We start from the raw sequence: 19,586 nt of genomic DNA on the forward strand, positions 1-19,586 counted from the left end.
GAATCCAAAGGAATAGAGTCAGCTTTAGACAGAAGCCAACTCTGACAAGGGCAGAGCAGAGAGAGAATGCAAAGTCTTGGTGACCTAACTGAGGTGCTGGATCAGCCCTTGCCTGAAGCCAATCCTGAAAGTTTCATTTCTATAAAGTCATTATAGTCCTTTTACTAGTTTAAGTAATGGTTTCTATTATCTGCAACTCAAAGCAGCAAGAAAAAGCAAATGAATAAAAGAAAATATTAATGAGTGGGCACAGTGTTCCCGCAAATTCATATAACCCAGGTGACAGTCCCATATTTAGCGGTGCTAGGCTTTAGAGATACAATACTGAGCAGGATAAACATGGTTCCAATGGCCAACCCGTATGCATATATTTCCTCCAGCCTTCTTGCACCAGTAAGAAAAAGAGAACTTTCTTTCCAAGATAACACCCTCCCCTCCTTCTCTGGAAGCTGGTTCCATTAATTATCCCATTTTCTCTCTTGTATGTTTGATCTTTCCCTCCCTAGTGGATTCCTCCTCCCTACCTTCAAACATTCTCAGGTCTCCCCAGACCCCAAAGCTTTCTCAGCACCTCCTGAAGCTGCAGGCCCACCTCTTCCTTTTACCTCCAGCCCTCTCCATGGAATCACTGATCCACCGCCTCCATGGTGGATATTCATGCAAGGCTCATGACCCAGAAGAGATGGGTGACCCTGGTCCCTGCTGCCTGTTCTGTGCAAGGTATGGCCACATGGCTCCAGGGTTCAGGGCTGGCCACCCAGGTTCTCAGGGCCAAGGAGCTGGACACTGAGGGCATCCTCCGTCAGACCCTCTCCTGAAGAGAGAACCACTCTGTGTTCAAGATGTCGCTCCCTCATCCAAGAGGGTTCAGGCCATCAGCCCCATCCCAGTCACCCCTAGTCCCGCCAACCAGGTGGGATGAGGCAGGGCCTGTCTGGGTCCCAGCAGGCAGGGAAGAGCCAGAGGGGCTGGAAGGCTCACTCTGGGACCTTGGGTCCTGGGCCACGGGAACAGCTCACAGCAGGAAACAAGAGAAGCCCTCCTGGGTAACAGGCAAGGAGGCCACCGGGCTGAGCTCCAGAGCTCCAGCCCCTCCGGCGACAGAGGCAGAGGCCTCTATTTTGGAAACAATGCTTTCATACTCTTTGGTTTTTCTCTAAGTGTGTTCTTGCTGCTCCTGTAGATGAAGCCTGATCCCTGCAAGAGATGTCAGACCAACGGCTAATGAGATGCTCGGATCACAAGAAAAGGGTGTGTTTGTCCAGCCCAGAGCAGGGCAAGGAAACAGGGAGAGAACCCCAAGACATCCCAAGAGTACAGGAGACAAGGTTACAGCCAGGAATCCAGAAGCTACCCCTGCCTGGAGAGTTTCTGGGGCTCCATGTGCCTAAGTGAGACCTCTTCCAGGCGTGGTGCAGGTAACTGCCCACCTAAGCAGAGAGAAGTGTGGGTGAGAAAGAGGAGATGCCAGAGGGAGGAGGGCACAGGAGAGGGGACAGAGTCTGGGAGCATAACACGCTGGGTCTCCAGGCAGGCCCAGGCCACCCCCACCTTCCTTGTCAAAAGATCCACAGCTCTAGCGGGCCCACTGAGCAGAGACGGCACACCCCACACCCCCGCCCACCTGGACCCATCCCCAGCTCGGTCACCCCACTCAGGTGCCACAGAGACACACACCAAAGCTGCTTTGTGGTTCCAACTGTTTTATACTGAAATACACATGGGCTGATCCCAAATGGTTCGGTTCAGGGGAGAAAGAAATCATGACAGCGGTGATCCCAGGGCTCGACGTCGCAGCACTTGGTGCATGTGCCGGTCCATCTGCCCGCCCCGGCAGGACGGTCAGGCTTGAACATCTGGAGGAGCTCTACCGAGCCGGGCAGTGGAGGAAGCCAGTCCTGGGCCCAAGAGTCCTCAGCTGAAGGGCTTCACCAGCTTCATGGCAGCGTAGTTCTGGAGAGAGGGAGGGAGGAGGTAGGGACAGGTGGTGACAGCTGCGGGGGGAAAAGGAGCTGGGAGAGGACTCAGCCACCTGCCTGCACCTCGCACTCACCACCCCCGCCATGCTCCACATTCAACACTGCGCCCTCCAGCCTCACTGCCACACCAGCCCACACTCTCCTGGGGGCCACGGCGCCTGAACTGCTCAGTCTTCTCCTCCATCAACCAGGGCCCACTCCCAGCGTCTGCTCTGCCCAGAGGACTCTGCCCCAGCCAGGCCAGGCCCAGCACCTTCCATCAGACAGGTGGCCCGAAGGCACGGCGGGGATTCTCCCCACCCCACTCCCAACTCCCCACACACAGGAACCCCAGGCTCGTTGGCCACCATGCTCCTGCCCCAGAAGCAAAGAGAGAGCCGAGGGCAGGGGTGGTGTACAAGGATGACCCACAACACAGGCCAGCCCTGGAGACGGGTCACCCCTGATTAAGCCCTGGCTGCTGCAGGACTGACAGGAATCTCCCCTCCCCACTCCTCCCCTCCAAAACCATGAAAACACATACAACACAGCACAGGGCTCCTAATTGGGACAGTATGTTCCCCAGCGCCGCCCGGGAAAGCCAACTCTGGAAACAAAGCCACCGCTCCTTCCCCGCCAGCTCGCCTCCTGCCTCCCCATGCTGGCCCTGCTCCCGGCGGCCTCTGGGGGAGAGCTGGGGGGAAAAAGACAGGCTGCCCTCCTGTCCCCCTCCCGGGGGAATTTCCAAGGGGGTGGGAGATTAGGTCTACGCGGGGGAGGAGGTGGCAGCCCCGGGCCCCTCTCCACCAAGGCCTCCGCCCCCAAAACCTGCAAGCTAGGCAAGGGGCGTGGTCTGGCACCCACCAGGTGACCAAGCCACTTGGACATGCCCAGCTTGTGGCAAAGAACTGCAGGTGAGAGCATCACCAGCCTCAGGTCCAGGCTGCCCCTTTCGCCCCAAAGCCTTCGCGTGGGAGCTGAGCCCACACACCAGCCCTGGGAGAGAAGGCAGGGCTGGTATTTGAAGAGGACAATTCCCAGAAGATCTCAAAAGAGACGGATGCTGCTGTTGGGGACCCAGCAGACAGGGAAGAGGCTCTGCCCAGGGCCAGCCCACGGGGTCTGGGGCTAAGGCTGCCCCTGAGATGAGAAAGGGTGGCAGGCTGGAAGTGACTGGAAATCTTCCCTCTGTCTCCCAGCCAGGCAGCTGGGACCTCCTTCCCCCTTCCCCAGGTCCCTGAGGCCAGTCTGCTGCCCAAGCACCTTGCAGGGTGGGGCCCGGCTGGCTAGGGGCAGGCCCAGGCATAGCAAGGAGATGGGCATTTTACTTGGGGCCCGGCCCTGCCCTCCCCTTGGCTCTTCAGCAGAAGGTTGGCTTGACATGCAGCCCCCTCCCCACACAGCTCCCCTCCACACAGTGCTAGTCACAGCAGGTCAGTGCTGACCCAGCCCAGCCCCGCCTCATGCCTATGGGAGTCCCGGCCGAGGTCACTCAGGGAGTCCCTGGCAGAGCCAAAAGCAGCTACCAGCTCATGACTCCACATGGAGCTCCATCTCACACAACAGTGATGCTCAAACCAGAATGTTTGAGGCAGATTCTCCCCAGCAGGCCTGGAGTGGGCCGGGGCTCTACAATTCTCCCTGGTGCTTGCTTCTCAGACCACCTGCTCAGGAGCGTGGGGGTGCACCAGCTCGCCTCGCCCGCACTCCCTGGCACGGCCTCACCGTGGAGCACTAGGCTGTGCCCTGTTCTTCCCGTGGTCCTGGCATCCCTGTGTCTCCTCGTGGACCGCCAGCTTACCAGAGCACCAGCCTCACCACCCCCTCCATCACCCACAGGACTCACCCTTGGTTCCCGGACACAGTCTTTGCCTGAATTGAATGGTGGCTGGGCATAAACAACATGAGAGGAGGTGAGCCTGAGGAGAGGCCAGGTGAGGGGCACTGTGCCTCCCCAACGGACCACCTGGGCCTGCCCCGGGGGAAGAGACACGGAGGTGGAGTCCTGGGCCTGACCCCTGAGCCCCGGTCACTGCCAGGGCAGCTAAGCTCTAGGCACCACTTGCTCTCCTCCAGGGCCCAGTAGCTAACCCTGTATTAACAGTTGTAATTTGTCTTCTTTCACTAAGAGGGCACCCAAACCAAACAAGCCTGACCCCCATAACCTCACCCACCCCTGAGCCTCAGGCCTATCTGGTCAATGTAAGTCTTCTCGCTAAGACTTAGAACAGTCTCAGCCCGCTCAAAGGGCCTGGCCCTCAGCCCGACCCATGGCCACCCCACCTCTAGACCCTCCTTTGTGACTCAGGGCCCAGAGGGTGCCAGGGCCTGGGTGTCTGAACCAGAGCTCCCCTCCGCTACTCCCACAGTTCATGGTATCAGGGCCTGAAGGGGATGCTCTGCCGTTTTAACTGTTTTTCTCAGGAGGCTCTCTGCTGGTACCAGGCCTCGCCAGCTACACTGGGAGAGGCGCTTGGGACCCCTCCTTCCTGGAGGACTCACAGAGCAAAGAGCTCACAGGTGAGTAATTCCACTGCCCCCTGTGGAGACCGTGCGCGTGGTCGGCGGCCTGGTGCTGACCAGGGCTGTGGCCGGAACCCCAGCCTGGGAGCTGTACACAGACTGCCCTGCAGCCCTGAGCTGGTCCCTCCCCTCTCTCGGTGTCTGTTTCTTTCCATTCAAGTCAGGGTGACGTGGAGTTGATCACACGGTTCCTTTACTTGTACATGGATTTGAAATTTTCATATTAAAAAGTTTTAAAAATTTAGAAGAGATTGAAACTCAGGCATCAGCCTGGGAACCTGTGATCCCTTCAAGGTCTGAGGTTCTAGAGACACTCAGGTGCTGCCATGAGGACCCAGGAAGCCTGGGCAGGGGAGACAGCTCCAGATTCTTCTTTGGGAGGGGCCCGCGGAGCAGCCCTGGTCGTTCTCTGTCAGGCATCAGCTGGCTTCTCAGGCACTCAGCAGGGAAAGGGGCCCAGTGTTCACTGTGCTGGGGAGAGGCTCCTGGCGCACCCCCTCCTCACTCACCCCCCGGCCCAGGCCACCCCACTGCAGAAAACAGGCACACGCTCAGGTCCCCGGGTGGACCCTAAGCCCCTCTCCAGGCCCTCAGCAGGCACTGTCCTCACAGACACAGGGCCTTCCCCTCTTCTCTGCCATCCACACCTTCCCTTCCCTTCCTGACCAAGCTGCACGCCCTCCTTCAAGAAGGTTCTCCCGCCCACGCCTGCCCAAGGGCCTCACCTTCTTGATTACACAGCCCATCAGGGGCTTGCTGAGCACACTGTGTCTCCCCATTAAGGGCAAGAACTCAGAACTCCCCAAGGGTCTCCCACCAGAGTGGGGACCCCCAGAGTAGGGCCTGTGTCCCCTTCATCAGGCCACAGACTCCCCAAGGACAGAGGCTGCCTCTCCCTCAGACACCCAGTGCACTGGAGGACAATGACAGGCTCCTGAGACCAGGGGCTGCTGGAGGTCGAGAGCTGTACCTCCCGCATCAGACCAGGAGCTCCCCTGACAGGGTCTCTGCCTCCCGCCTCGGACCAGCTTACCGGGAAGGAGTAGACAAAGATGCCCAAGAAGAGCAGGAAGATGAAGAGAATGAGGAAGAAGATGATGGCACAGCGGAACCGCCGCCACAGGATGAACTTCATGGTCTTGTACGGGGAGGTGAACCAGAGGAAGGAGGTGTCAGGCCGCCTGCAAGAGAGATCCCAGAGGTCAGCAGGGCACCCCCACCAGTGCTGCTCCCTGGGAGCCCTGCTCCCAAATCACCCTGGCCCTCCCCAGCCAGGCCCCCAGAGCCCCCAGCCTCCAGCCCCCAGCCCCTGTCCCTTTGCATCTGCAACCCCTTCTCCTCCCAGCCTTTGCTACAGCATGAGCCCCGCTGGCACCCCTCTTCTCTTCTTGACGCCATCAAGCCCTGCACACCCTCAGGGACCCAGTTATCAGCCACCCTGTCCAGGTCACCTTCCCTGCCGCTCTCCCCTTCCTGACCCAGGACTTGTCACAGACTAGAGACCTGGGGACTGGACAGAGCTTTGAGGGGCTCCACTTTCACTGAGCTATGGCCCATGAGCTCCAGATAAGCTCAGCTACGGGCCTAGAAGCACATGGCTGGTCCACGGTCAGGGAAGGATGGCAAGAACTGAACCCAGAAAGGTGATTATCTCTCACAACCAAGAACCGCAGATCCTTCCCCTAGACCAGCTTCACAGTTCAAAGAGCAGGCAGGTTTTGTGTCTCGGTAATGGCCATCTGACATTCGCTTGCATGCCGCTGGCTCTCCTGGGTCTCCCTCATCTTTCCACCCAGATCCCAGCACCCTTGGGTAGGGGTGCCTCCTGCTGCTCAGCCAGCCTGTGGCAGTCAGGACAGCTCTGTGACAAAGTGGGCTGTCTGTGCTAAGTGTGACTTGAGCTCAGCAGGCCGTGGCAAAGGACCCAGCAAACACAGCCCGATCACTCACACACACCCCTGCCGCCAACAGCCATCTTTCAGGCTCCAATAACTGTCTTCAAGCCTTCTACAACCACTGGATTGGCTTATATCCCTTATCTGGGAGGTAGGGGAGGCAGAGGCTAGGCCCCCATTTCACAGGTGGGAAAACTGAAAGACCTTTTGAAAGGCACATTGACACCACAAGAGAGCCACAGAAGCAGCTCGTTCAGGGAGAAGACCTTGGGTCAGGCTCCAGAGCCAATCAGGCCAGGTGTGAGAATTTTAGCTTCACCACTTTCCTTGGAATGACCTTATTTAATTTTGCTGTGATTGTTTTCTCATTTGTAAAGTGAGGATGCTAAGATGGCCCAGCAGGGAAGGGTCCAGGACTCAACACACACAAGCCATACGACAGGACGCTTGGCCTACAACCACCAGTTGCTCAACGGTGCTGGCTTCTGGAAAGAACTGATGAGCCCAGCCTGTCCTGGAAGGATGTCGGTCACCTGCTCCCTAACAAGGTGTACCCTGGGATGAGTCACACCCTTCTCCGGGCCTCGGGACCTCTGTGTGGCTATGCAGCAGGCGCCTCCTCTACTGTGGCTGCGCCTCCCAGTCCCCTTGGCCATCAGCGGTCAGGGGCTGGGCACCAACCTTGGGTCCTCGAGCTTGGGGTTCATGTTAGGTTCATCCCGGCCGTGGCCGGCTGGCCGCTCCTCATGCTCACTCTCCGTTACAATCTCCAAGGTCATCTCCAGCTTGCCCTGTGGGGACAAGGGGGAACCTGGTCAGGGACACAAAGGCTCTGCACTGTGGCTTGGAGAGGAGCCAGGCCAGGACAGAGGTCAAGGTCACTTTATGATTTTTTTTGAAAAGTGATAACAGGGTGATCTGATCATAAAAGTACCCTTTTCTAGAATATGTAGGAACTACAGACACGTATAAAGAAAGGACACTCATACTTTCCCTATGTAAAGATAATTCACATTTATCTTTTTATTTCATTCACCAGATAATTTTATTCATCAGACTTATTTTCCTCTGCAAGTATATGAAATACCATACTGTGTAGATTTAGTTCTATAGCTTGTTTCTTTCACTTAAAATAATATATTTTATTATTATATAATTATATACTCTTTTAAAGTTTGCTTTTAATGCTATAAAACATTCTATGCAATGGCTGACCATAATTTATTTAGTAAACTAGTTATTTTGGTTCATTTAAGTTGTTTCCAACTCTTTGTTGTTATAAAAAAAAAAATGCTGTAACCAACACCCTAGAACCATAAAGCTTTAATTTAATGAGGTTATTTCTTTAGGAAAGATTTTAGAAGTGGGATAAAAAATTTCAAAGGGAATAAATATTGCTAAGTTTCAGGTTATATATTACTAAATTGTTTCCCCAAATGTAAAATCATTAGCCTGCCGGGCAAAAATAAATGAGGGGGGAGTCTCTCTGCATCCTCGCTAGCAATGAGCATTTCTGTTTTTAAAACATTCTACTATAATACATTAAAGATGTTTTCACATTTTAAAATATTCCTTTATGTAATTCCTAGGGGAAATGAACTTTCTTAAATTTTAATGGCCACTCTACTTCTTTGTGTATTATCTATGCATGCACCACACTCATTCTTCTTTTGAGACATTAGTGTTTCTTATTAATTGTTATAATTTGTTACACAACATGGATATTTTATTTCAAGGGCCACTTGAGGGGTTGGCTGGCTGCTTGCTGTTTCCAGGTACAAGTGATCCTTGAACCACATAGGTTTTAACCATGCAGATCCACCCATACACATATTATTTCAATAAATATACAGTCGGCCCTCATTTGCAGGTTTCAATCCACAGATTCCACCAACCATGGAGGGCCAACTATGAGACTTGACCATCCGTGGATTTTGATGTCCATGGGGCTCCTGGAACCAACCCCCCGCGGATACTGAGGGACAATAATAAACTGGCATTTACTTCCCCTGCAGAGGCAGGACAGTTCCTCACGGTCCCCAGTCACACCCCTGGACAGACCTCTGGGCAGAGGGAATAGTCCCTCAGGATGGTCCCTTGTAGGGTTCTGCTTAAATGGGAGCAGCATGATGCCTGTCCTCTTCCAGAAGTCTAGCCAAAGGGGAACCCAGGACAGAGATCACTGTTAAGGCCAAAGAGTAGAGTATAAATTAAACAGGATCCACAGAGATTAAAGCACCTTTGATTTAAATAGGCTTCGCTGGGATACAACCCTCAAGGAGAGGAAGGCTGGAAAGTGGCAAGGGAGAGGGACAGGTCTTGGAAAACAGACAAGTAGGGCAGGAGATAGGGAGAGGAACACGCCTGCACCTGTGATTTCTATGGAGGAGCCACTCCCATGTCGCCACCGGCCAGATGGAGCTGACTTACCGCCAGTATCTTCTTCTCACCCTCTTCCGCCACACAGGGCCACCAGCCCTTCACTGTTTTCTGTTCAAAAAGAGACACAAACCGCTCTGGGTGGAAGGTGTCTTCCAGCTGGTCCACGGAGCACTTCTCAGCTGTCTTGGCGGGCTTGGGCATGTGGTTAAGGTCCAGCTGCAGAGAGCCTGTGGCAAAGAAGGGTGTTTTAACCAGGCTTTCTCCGTCACTGCCAGCCTAGGACCACCCTGTGGCTCAAACTCCACTCTCCATCCATCACCTCTCATTCCATCTGTTCAGCTTCCCACCCATCTGTTCACACATCCATATGCCCACTAATCTGCCCTTATTGATTCACCCTTAACAGAGCTTCCCAACTGCTCAATTATTCATCTTACTATACTTACTTAGTATACAAGTGTTCCAATTTCTCCACATCCTCTCCAACATTTGTTATATCCCATTTTTTATTTTTGTTCTTGCTTTTATATAGGTACAAATGTTATCTCATTGTAGTTTGTTCATCTGCCCACCTAGTTATCCACACAGCTATCTTACCATACTGCTTCATCTGCTCATCTATTTTATCCCTCCTCTCCCAGAACAGATCCAGCTTTTGGGTTAAGCCACATGAAAATTCTGATATTCAATTATCTTTGATGTATAAAAACAGTAATTTCATGTGGTTTCACCTAATCCAATTCCAACAACATGATGAAATCAGTGGGATTGCAGCACAGGTTACTGAAGGGATTAAGTGAGAGATAAATCTAAAAAACATTTACTGAGTCCATATTAAAGAAAATTTTGAATACCACACAAAGGAGATTAGACTATTTTTCAGTGTGGAATGCTCAGTTACTGCAAGTATTCAGTGACTGCATCTATTTTTGTAGTTTTTTCTTTCCCTTCCTCCATTTATCCTTCCATGCAGCTATCTGCTTTAACTATCTATATCCCTCAATAGCTAACATTTGCTGAGCACTATATCTCCATTAATCAGGTTATTATTCCATCTAACAGTTGTTCAACTCTATATCAGCACTAACCTATGTACCCATCTACACATCTCTCCATCCCTCAACTACAGCTGAATGTTTATTTCTCATTTTAAATATGGTCTCAATGTAATATAGGGCATTAAATCATATATATATATAGTTTAATATATTAAATATTACATTAAATCTATATATAAATTATATTTATATATATTAAACTGTATACAGGATATCTACATAAACCATGTAGCTACATAAACCATATATATTATATATAGTATGTATACTCTATACGTATATCTACATATACGTGTGTGTTAGTTGCTCAGTTGTGTCTGACTCTTTGAGACCCCACGGACTTTATCCACCAGGCTGCTCTGTCCACTGAATTCTCCAGGCAAAAATACTGGAGTGGGTTGCCATTCCCTTCTCCAGGGGATCTTCCTGATTCAGGCATCAAACCCAGGTCTCCTGCATTGCAGACAGATTCTTTACCATCTGAGCCACCAAGGAAGCCTACATATATCATATATATCTACATATATACTATATATTATATATACACATATATAGTATATCTGCTGCTGCTGCTAAGTCACTTCAGTCATGTTTGACTCTGTGTGACCCCATAGATGGTAGCCCACCAGGCTCCCCTGTCCCTGGGATTCTCCAGGCAAGAACACTGGAGTGGGTTGCCATTTCCTTCTCCAATGCATGAAAGTGAACAGTGAAAGTGAAGTTGCTCAGTCGTGTCCAACTCTTAGTGACCCCATGGACTGCAGCCTACCAGGCTCCTCTGTCCATGGGATTTTCCAGGCAAGAGTACCGGAGTGGGTTGCCATTGCCTTCTCCAGATATAGTATATCTACATAAGGTTTATATATATATATATATAACATATATATAGTATAGTGTATATATAGTATATAAACATAAAGTAAACTATATATACACACATAGCATATCATAAAGATTATAAGGAAACAAATTATAAGGATTATTTCTTGATGGCAAAATTTCTAGATCTTAGCTATTACTTTTAAAATAAAGCAATAAATATTCAAAAGAAGCAAAATATGTAATTAGAAAATACATTATGAAGAGGGAAAAGGAAATGGCTTAATAATGCTGTAAGCTGCTAAAAGAGTAGATCTTAAAATTTCTCTTCACAAGAAAAAAAATTAGCTATGCAGTTTATTGTGCTGATCCTTTCACAATAGATACAAACATCAAATTAAAAGAAATCTGTGGAGTTTAAAAGTAGAAGTTTTAGTGTCTTTATTTTTAAAAACACAAAATGATCCTATTTAATTTTATATTGAACACCATTTTTTCATTCACTAGAATGCAGTTTTTGTTTGTCTTATTAAAATTGGTTTTCTATGTACATCTATGACCTGCCTCTTGAGAAAGTTATATGCAGGTCAGGAAGCAACAGTTAGAACTGGACATGAAACAACACAGACTGGTTCCAAATAGGAAAAGGAGTGCATCAAGGCTCTATATTGTCACCCTGCTTATTTAACTTATATGCAGAGTACATCATGAGAAATGCTGGGCTGGAAGAAGCACAAGCTGGAATCAAGATTGCCGGGAGAAATATCAATAACCTCAGATATGCAGATGACACCACCCTTATGGCAGAAAGTGAAGAGGAACTAAAAAGCCTCTTGATGAAAGTGAAAGAGGAGAGTGAAAAAGTTGGCTTAAAGCTCAATATTCAGTAAAGTAAGATCATGGCATCTGGTCCTATCACTGCATGGGAAATAGGTGGGGAAACAGTGTCAGACTTTATTTTTTTGGGCTCCCAAATCACTGCAGATGGTGATTGCAGCCATGAAATTAAAAGACACTTACTCCTTGGAAGGAAAGTTATGACCAACCTAGATAGCATATTAAAAAGCAGAGACATTACTTTGCCAACAAAGGTCTGTCTAGTCAAGGCTATGGTTTTTCCCGTGGTCATGTATGGATGTGAGAGTCGGACTGTGAAGAGAGCTGAGCGCCGAAGAATTGATGCTTTTAAACTGTGGTGTTGGAGAAGACTCTTGAGAGTCCCTTGGACTGCAAGGAGATCCAACCAGTCCATTCTGAAGGAGATCAGTCCTGGGTATTCTTTGGAAGGAATGATGCTAAAGCTCAAACTCCAATACTTTGGCCACCTCATGCAAAAAGTTGACTCATTGGAAAAGACCCTGATGCTGGGAGGGATTGGGGGCAGGAGGAGAAGGGGACGACAGAGGATGAGATGGCTGGATGGCATCACCAACTTGATGGACGTGAGTCTGAGTGAACTCCGGGAGTTGGTGATGGACACGGAGGCCTGGTGTGCTGCAATTCTTGGGGTCGCAAAGAGTCAGACACGACTGAGCAACTGAACTGAACTAAACTGAATTGATGGCTGATTCATGTCAATGTATGGCAAAAACCACCACAATACTGTAAAGTAATTAGCCTCCAATTAAAATAAATTAATTAATTAAAAAATAAAATGAGAAAAAAAAATGGTTTTCTAAAGCCTCATCCCATAAAGGTAAGAATGATAGATGGATACTAAAAAAAATTTTTAGTCTGCAAGTAAAAGAGGTTCTATAAAAAATTAAAAAGCAATTGAAAATGGTGAAATTATTTATAATGTGTCCTTACTATATAAAAAGCTCTGAAAATCAATAATAAACGAGGAACATCCCAAAACCATGAAAAAGAAAATAACAACAACACTATAGATAATAAACATGTTTTTAAAGTTCTACCTTACAAGTAAAGAAGAAATGCAAAGAAAGATAAAAACAAGGTGTCATATTGGCAGTTTTCTTTAAAAAAAAGATAACACTTTTAGCAAAAGTTTAAGGAAAATAGTGCCCTTGGGCAAATAGAGAACAGATGATAATATAAAAATGTAAAATCTATCTAGAGGGCAATTGAACAAAACATTTCAAAAACCACTCTAAGACTAAAAATCTGCTCCTTAAAATTTAGGGAAGATATGTGCAAATGGTCCAAAGATGTAAGCCTAGGCTGTCACTCACACAGGAAAGCCTGGAAATGAGCTGAGTGTGCACCGAAGCGGGATTAGTGAGACAGGAGAGGATCCATCTGTGCAACGGGTCATCGGGTGGACGTTAAGTACCATGATGCAGATGCAAATGGAGATGGATAACTCCTGACAGTAGGAACATTCTCAATGTATTGTTTCCCACAAAATCCAGATCTAAAATAGTATGTGTCACATAAACTCATTTTGCTATCTCTATGCCATACATACATGTGTATATATATGTATAAAATACACATATAGGGCTTCCCCGGTGGTCCAGTGGTTAAGAAGCCACCTGCCAATGCAGAGGACACAGGTTTGATCCCTGGTCCACATAGACCCCACTTGCAACAGAGCAACTAAGTAAGCTGCGTGGGTCACAACTATTGAAGCCCATGCATCCTAGAGCCAGGGCTCCACAAAAAGAGAAGCCATTGCAAAGAGAAGTCCATGAGAAGCCACAACAAAGAGTAGCCCCCACTCCTCACAGCTAGAGAAAGCCCATGCAGCAACAAAGACCAAGTGCAGCCAAAAAGTAAAATACATAATAAATAATTTAAAAAAATGTTTTGGAAGAATACGCATATAACACATATTTGCTTGTATAAGAAGTAACATACCCCAAAGTATTAGTGGAGGTTATCTCTGGGTAGTGAGATTATTACTTTCACTTTCATGCATTGGAGAAGGAAATGGCAACCCACTCCAGTGTTTCTGCCTGGAGAATCCCAGGGACGGCAGAGCCTGGTGGGCTGCCGTCTATGGGGTCACACAGAGGTGGACACGACTGAAGCGACTTAGCAGCAGCAGCAGTGAGATTATAATAAAATAGGAAAGGGAGGCATTGCTTATCTCCAGTTTCTAATGTGGCTACAGGAATTATGTAATAAGTAAAAGAACAAAAGTCCAATTTGGTGCTGTGATGCTAACACCCTGAATCTTTTACAGTGATGTCATGGAGCAGTCCTCAGTCCTCCAAGTGCAGGGGACCAGCCTGGGTGTGGGGGGACGTGGGGTGAAGAGCAGCCTGACGGGCTGGAAGCCCTCTTCCCCATTCCTGCTGGGGCTGCTTGTCAGAATGTCCTTTGTGGTGGGGCAGGGCAGGGAGGGCCAAGAGCTTGGCTAATCCTGCAATCAAGAGCCATCCAAGGAGGGCTCGAGTGATTCATCCAAGCCTGCCCTGCTCCTAGGTGGCAAAGCGGAACTGGAACCCAGGACTCCTTACCTCCTGGAAGGCCTTTTTCACAGGCTCACTATTTTGCTGAGGTGAAATTCGCATAATAAAATGCACCGTTGTAACCATTTTAAAGTGTACAACTCAGTGGCTTCTAGTATATTCCCAGAGTTGTGCGACCACTATCTAATTTCAGAATATTTTCATCATCCCTAAAAGACACATCATGCCCACCTCTGTTTCCAGTCCCCAGTGACCACTTTCTGTCCCTGTGGATTACGTATTGTGGACATTTCCTATGAAGGAGCCATACAATATTTGTCCTTTTGTGTCTGACTTCTTTACTTGGTATGTTTTCAAGGTTCATGCATGGTGCACCATGAGTCAGGATTTCACTTCTCTCGTGGCTGAATAACACCCCATTGTATGGATGCAGCACAACTTTCCAGGGGCCAGACAGCTAGTGACAGCCAGCCCCTGCCCGCATGTTTTCACCCCATGCTCCCCTCTCTTCTTCCTCGGGTCCCACCACCCACCACAGCCCACCATTCAAGGCCACCTCTGCCGGCAGGCCACCCTGATCCCTGCGGCGCTACTCTGTGTCACCAGCCTCACTCAGCACCAGGGACCAGAGACTGTGAGCTCCCTGATCCTCCTGCCAGCCCTGCCGAAAGGCCCGAGAGACACACACGTGCTCAGCAGGGACTCTGGGACATGCTGACAGGCAGAATGGTAGACTGGAAATGGTGCTCACCCAGAAAGTCATCGAAGGAGAACTTGTCGTTGTCCCAGATCTGGAATACCACTCGTGCGGGGATCTTGCTCTCTGTCTTGTCCAGCCTCCAGAAAGCATCCTGGCCCAGAGGAGAAGCAGAGAAGGAAGTAGGGGAACAGGATTAGAGAAGGGCAGAGATCCCTTCCTGCTTGGAGAACTGCCTGGAGGAGGCAGTGTAGGGGGACATCCCTGAGGGACTTGCCAGAGCCAGGTCCTGGCAAGAAGACTGCTGAGACCCCAGAGGGCAGTGTTCACTTGATATAAGGTAGTTCCTTTAATGCTCACAATTCCATGAGTCAAGGTTTTCATTCCTGTCTTACAGTTGATGAAACAAAGGTTTGGAGAAGTAAATAATTTGCCTAGGCTCTGACAGCTAATAAAAACATTAATATTGCATTTCTTATACACCAGCCCCTTTCCACTATAAAATCATTTATCCTTCCAATGACCTATGAGAGAGATACTATCCTTACAGCTGAGGAAATCACAGCAAGTAATTTATCCAAGTCACCCAGTTAGGAAGTGGTAAGCTGGAAATCTAACCCAGGCAGTCAGGTTCTGGGGTTCCACTCTCACCTCTTACTCATGTTCTACCAGTGTGATCTTGGGAACAGGGTGGGCTGGCTGGGAACCAGGAGGGCTCCCCCCAACACACTGTTGCAAAGGAACTGGCACTGAGGAGCCCACCTTCATCCCCAAGATCTTACCCCAGGGCAGATCAAAAGCCCCCAGTGCTAGGAAGGTCACTAGCCCATTGCTCCCCCGCCTCCCCCTCCTCAGGCCAATCAGCCTGGACTAGCATCGTCTGGACCTTCTCTCCACGGAGGCCTCAGGGAGCAGCTGAGTGTGGGCCCTGGGCTCCCTGAGGCCTGGATCCATCTCTGGGCCCAGTCACACTCAACCCAAAGGACTATCCCTGGGGCCTTCCTGCTCACACCTGTTCTCTGTCCTCTGAAGCTTTACCCGAGAGGGTAGCAAGGAGAGGAAACAATCTGACCACATCCCGCTGATGGTGGATGCCAGGTCACAGCAGGTGTTGGGACCCTATCTCAAGGGCACAGACTCCACAGGAGTCGGGGAGCACTGCTGACCACCCAGGGTTTGTCTGGGCCCGGGTGTGCTATACATACAGCCTTGGTGGCCACTCCAGATCACACGGACCCCACAGAGCTCCCGCACCAGTGCCCCCTGAAGAACCATCACCTCGTGAAGCAGCCGGGTGCAGCCTGGACTGCTGGCGGGCTGGGGAAGGGGCTCAAGTCCCCACCTGGCCCCTCGCCCCAGCCCCCGTCTGGTGCCTCCCCCGCTCCGGGCCCCAGCCCTCCTGCAGGTGCCTCCCTCCTCTGGCGGGGCTTTTACGGCCAGCTCCACAGGCCCGCCTGCACAGGCCGCCAGCCTCCCCCATGCCTCTGGCCAGCCCGGTTTATGGGCTCAGTAATGAGCCAGAGGTTCAAACGGCCCCTGGTGGGAGCAGCTGGGCTGGGGCTCCAGCCTGGGGAATGGCCCCCCCAGGTCCCGGGCACTCATTATGCTCCCAGTCTGGGCCCTTTTACTAGCTGTTTATTTGCAGGGTGGGTGCCTGACGCGCAGGCAGGCCCCAGTGGATGTGCTGGGCTCCAGGTGGGGAGCCGGCCGGGGCAACCAGCGGTGGTTCAAAGCCGCCGGATGAAAGGAGACCTTGTACTTTATGACAGTCTCGTCTGGTTAATGGGGTCCCTGGAGGGCCTGCCTGCCAGAGGCCCTGAACCCCTCAGCAGAGGGCTGGCTCTGCAGCAGGACCAGGACACCCAGAGGCTGTGCAGTGCCCCTGCAGTAACCCCCCAGCAGACTCAGTCCCCCAGCCCAGACCAGCTAATTGGGGCCCCACTGCAGGCATGTCTCCCCTGCCTCCCAGGGTCTTTTCTCCCAGAGGGACCCGCTGGCCCTCTCAGGTCAAGCCAGATCCTCCCTCCCTCTCCTGGTTGACTGCAGAACCCCCTGCCTGTTTCCAATCTCCTCTTCTGACCTCTGCCACCCCTCACTCCAGCTGCCCTCTCCAGAGCCTGGCACCACGCAGGTGGGAGTCCCTCAGCCTTCCCCACCCGCCGTGGGCCTCCCCAGACCTCTCTCTCTCCTCCCCACTTAGCAGCCCTCCTGGCCTTCTCATTCTCTCAATACCAACCCGGCCTGCAGGGCATCGGGCCAACCGGTCCCTTCCCTCAGCCCTTCTCTTCCTCTGGAGCTCCACCGTGACTCAGACTCCCTCCTTCCCTGCTCGCGACTAAAGGGCAGAAATGAAAGCCCATTGTTGCCAGAATGGGGCCACCTCAAACTCTTTATCAGCAACCCTCACTGGGCTCTCAAAACTGCTGGGTAGCACCTAGTAGGTCTCTCTCTTCCCTTTCTCTCCCCCTCTCAGTGTAATAGCCGCTTCCAGCCTTTTTCATTTGTCTCAGTCACCTGCCACAACACCAGGAGATTCTCTCTTTTTCTACTTTGCAGGAAGCCTCTGCTTCCTGCAACTCCTTGCCCCCATCTCCACCTGTCACAACAGAGAGGTGGCCCGGCCTTCCCTGTGAGCAGGCCGATCGGCATCTCGCAGCCTCGGTTCCCCAGCCACAGCTCGTCCCATGGAGGGCCCATTCCCCACCCTCTCTGTCCACAGCAAGGACAGGCTCTGTTTGTTGGACTTGGAGCTCGCCCCCAGCAGATGCAGCATTTGCTGTCAGGAAAACATCTTTCGATAGACAAACATACTGAGCAAAGGCAAACAAGATGAAACCTACAAACAGGCTTGGCTTTCCTTGACCGTACAGCTGCCAGGGCTTACCACTCTCTGCTTTCTAGTAGGCACTAGGCAGCAATCCCCGGGTGAAAGAATTCATTTAGCCTTATTTAGCCCTTATTTCTTTTGCTTGATGGTTTCAGAATGTTCACCGGAACATTCCGGTTTCTCTGAAGTGCAGTGCTGTGTGTTGGGTTGGGAAGGGGTCATGGCAGCTGAGGTACACTACATATTTCCCTTCCTGAAGCCACACAGCCGCTCAGGACAGAAAGAGGAGTCATAAAAGTTTGCCTCTGTGACAAGAAGAAGCTGGGCACCACCTCTGGAAGGAAGTGGGACCCTCAGAATCTCAAGTCCAGACGGGCATTCACCCGGTCAATCAAGCAGGAGAGCACCTCCAGGCAAAACAGATTTAGGAGGGAGGCGTGGTTAGAGGCTCCAGCAGAGATGCCCACCACCTCCGGGCAGCCACTGCCCATGGCATCCTCCTCACCATGCTCTGGGGGCTGTTCCCTCAGAGCTGGCTCAGGGCCACCACTGGCCTCAGGACCCACCTGTTTCAGGAAGAAAGAGTTTATGGCCCAGATGAGGCCTAAACTAAGAGATGCGGACCTACAAAGAGCTGAGAGCTCTGGAGCAGCCCCTTGACCCCAGCTGATGCACCGGGCGGACCTCCCCAGGCCTGAGAGAGACCAGCCTGGACGGCGGCGTAGGCCCCAGGCACAGAAATGGGAGAAAGGAGGGAGGAGTGGAAACTTGGCTAAGCAGCATCTGATCCCATCAACAAGCTGACCTCAGGCCAGCCCAGCCCTCTGGGGCCACCCTGCCTAGGGGGTACCCCCCGCCCCGCCCTCTGATGACCTTGCTGAGTTTCCCTACAATGTCCTCCCCACGCTGACACCAAGGCCCTCCCTGCTAGTTGAATTGTTAGGATTTGAACTTAGTTACACATAACAGTGGGGGCCTTGAGGGCTGGGGGGGCAGCAATGCTGAAGATGGCAAAGGTGGCAGAAGAGGAAGGAGGAGCGGGCACGAAGGACATGGTGGTGGTGATGGGGCAGTTGTGCTCGTCACGCCATGGTGGCAGATGTGGTTCCAGCGGCGTGGGACAGGCTGGGAATGTGACAGTGCACGGCTACAACAGGCGGTGCGAGCAGGCGGACAGCTGCAGCCCTGGGCCAGCACCGCCGGGGACAGGAAGGACACTCACCTTCTTGGAGACGGTGCACACTTGCTCAGCTGGCAGGTAGTCAAAAGGGAAAACGAACCTCCAGTTAAAGTTGCCTTCACCTCCCAGGGACCGATAATGTACATCTGTCTTTTGCTTGTGTTCTTCAAAGCCAACCATCCAACTAGAAATAACACATTTGAGAGAACATAACTAATTGAGGTTTCTACCACAATATGCATCCTCAGCTTAAGGAATTAAGAAGGTCATTGAACTTGGTAAATGATAGAGGAAAAATAAACCCCGAGAAATCTCCACAGTATACCAAATGTGCCATAAATTTCACAATATTCTAATTTCTCTCTTGAGCAGCATCCTCAAACCTTATAAGTTCATCCCAAATATTAGCATGGAAGGAGACATCTGATGGGGATCAACTCCCCATAGGCAGAGACACTCCCATAAGACCGTCCTTGCTTTCTTGTTCTCCCCCTTCCCCACACCAGAGCACCCCCTTTCCCAACTGATCACCACCCTCATGAGGGCAGAGGTGACATGCTGGAGCTGGGACGGGTAGAAAGAAGGGTGACCTCCTACCCTTTCACGTAAATGTCACTCATCTTCTCCCCAGTGATGCTGAGGTCATCCAGGATCACATCCTTGGTGTTCCAGATAATACAACGCAGGAAAAACCTGCAGAGAAAATGACTCAAATCCACACGGATTCCCACCAAGGGTGGGCGGTCCTTGACCAAGAAGCCAAGAAGTCCACTCACTCAAGACTGCTGCTTGCCTGGCTGGACACTTGGTCAAAGTCACACAGGAGTGGCGCCTGAGTGGCAAAAAGCCCAGCCCAAGAACCACCTCCTA

At 51.0% G+C, this 19,586-nt stretch overlaps 1 protein-coding gene across 24 annotated transcripts in view; it reads right to left on the reverse strand.

Annotated features, from left to right (window-relative positions):
- Nucleotides 1-1,686: 1,686 nt before the first annotated feature.
- The window catches only part of DYSF (dysferlin), a 222,990-nt gene continuing 205,090 nt past the window's right edge, over nucleotides 1,687-19,586 (reverse strand). For all 24 annotated transcript variants that reach the window (XM_045162206.1, XM_045162217.1, XM_045162214.1 and 21 more), the window contains 7 exons: nucleotides 19,314-19,409; nucleotides 18,759-18,900; nucleotides 14,764-14,863; nucleotides 8,807-8,985; nucleotides 7,058-7,167; nucleotides 5,515-5,662; nucleotides 1,687-1,953 (listed from right to left, as the gene is read on the reverse strand). In XM_045162206.1, coding sequence (XP_045018141.1) covers nucleotides 1,915-1,953; nucleotides 5,515-5,662; nucleotides 7,058-7,167; nucleotides 8,807-8,985; nucleotides 14,764-14,863; nucleotides 18,759-18,900; nucleotides 19,314-19,409 — 814 coding nt within the window. In that variant the 3' untranslated portion in view covers nucleotides 1,687-1,914. The remainder of the gene's footprint in view (nucleotides 1,954-5,514; nucleotides 5,663-7,057; nucleotides 7,168-8,806; nucleotides 8,986-14,763; nucleotides 14,864-18,758; nucleotides 18,901-19,313; nucleotides 19,410-19,586) is intronic.

Source organism: Bubalus bubalis, chromosome 12, assembly GCF_019923935.1.
Source record: "Bubalus bubalis isolate 160015118507 breed Murrah chromosome 12, NDDB_SH_1, whole genome shotgun sequence".
Classification (NCBI taxonomy): Eukaryota; Metazoa; Chordata; class Mammalia; order Artiodactyla; family Bovidae; genus Bubalus; species Bubalus bubalis.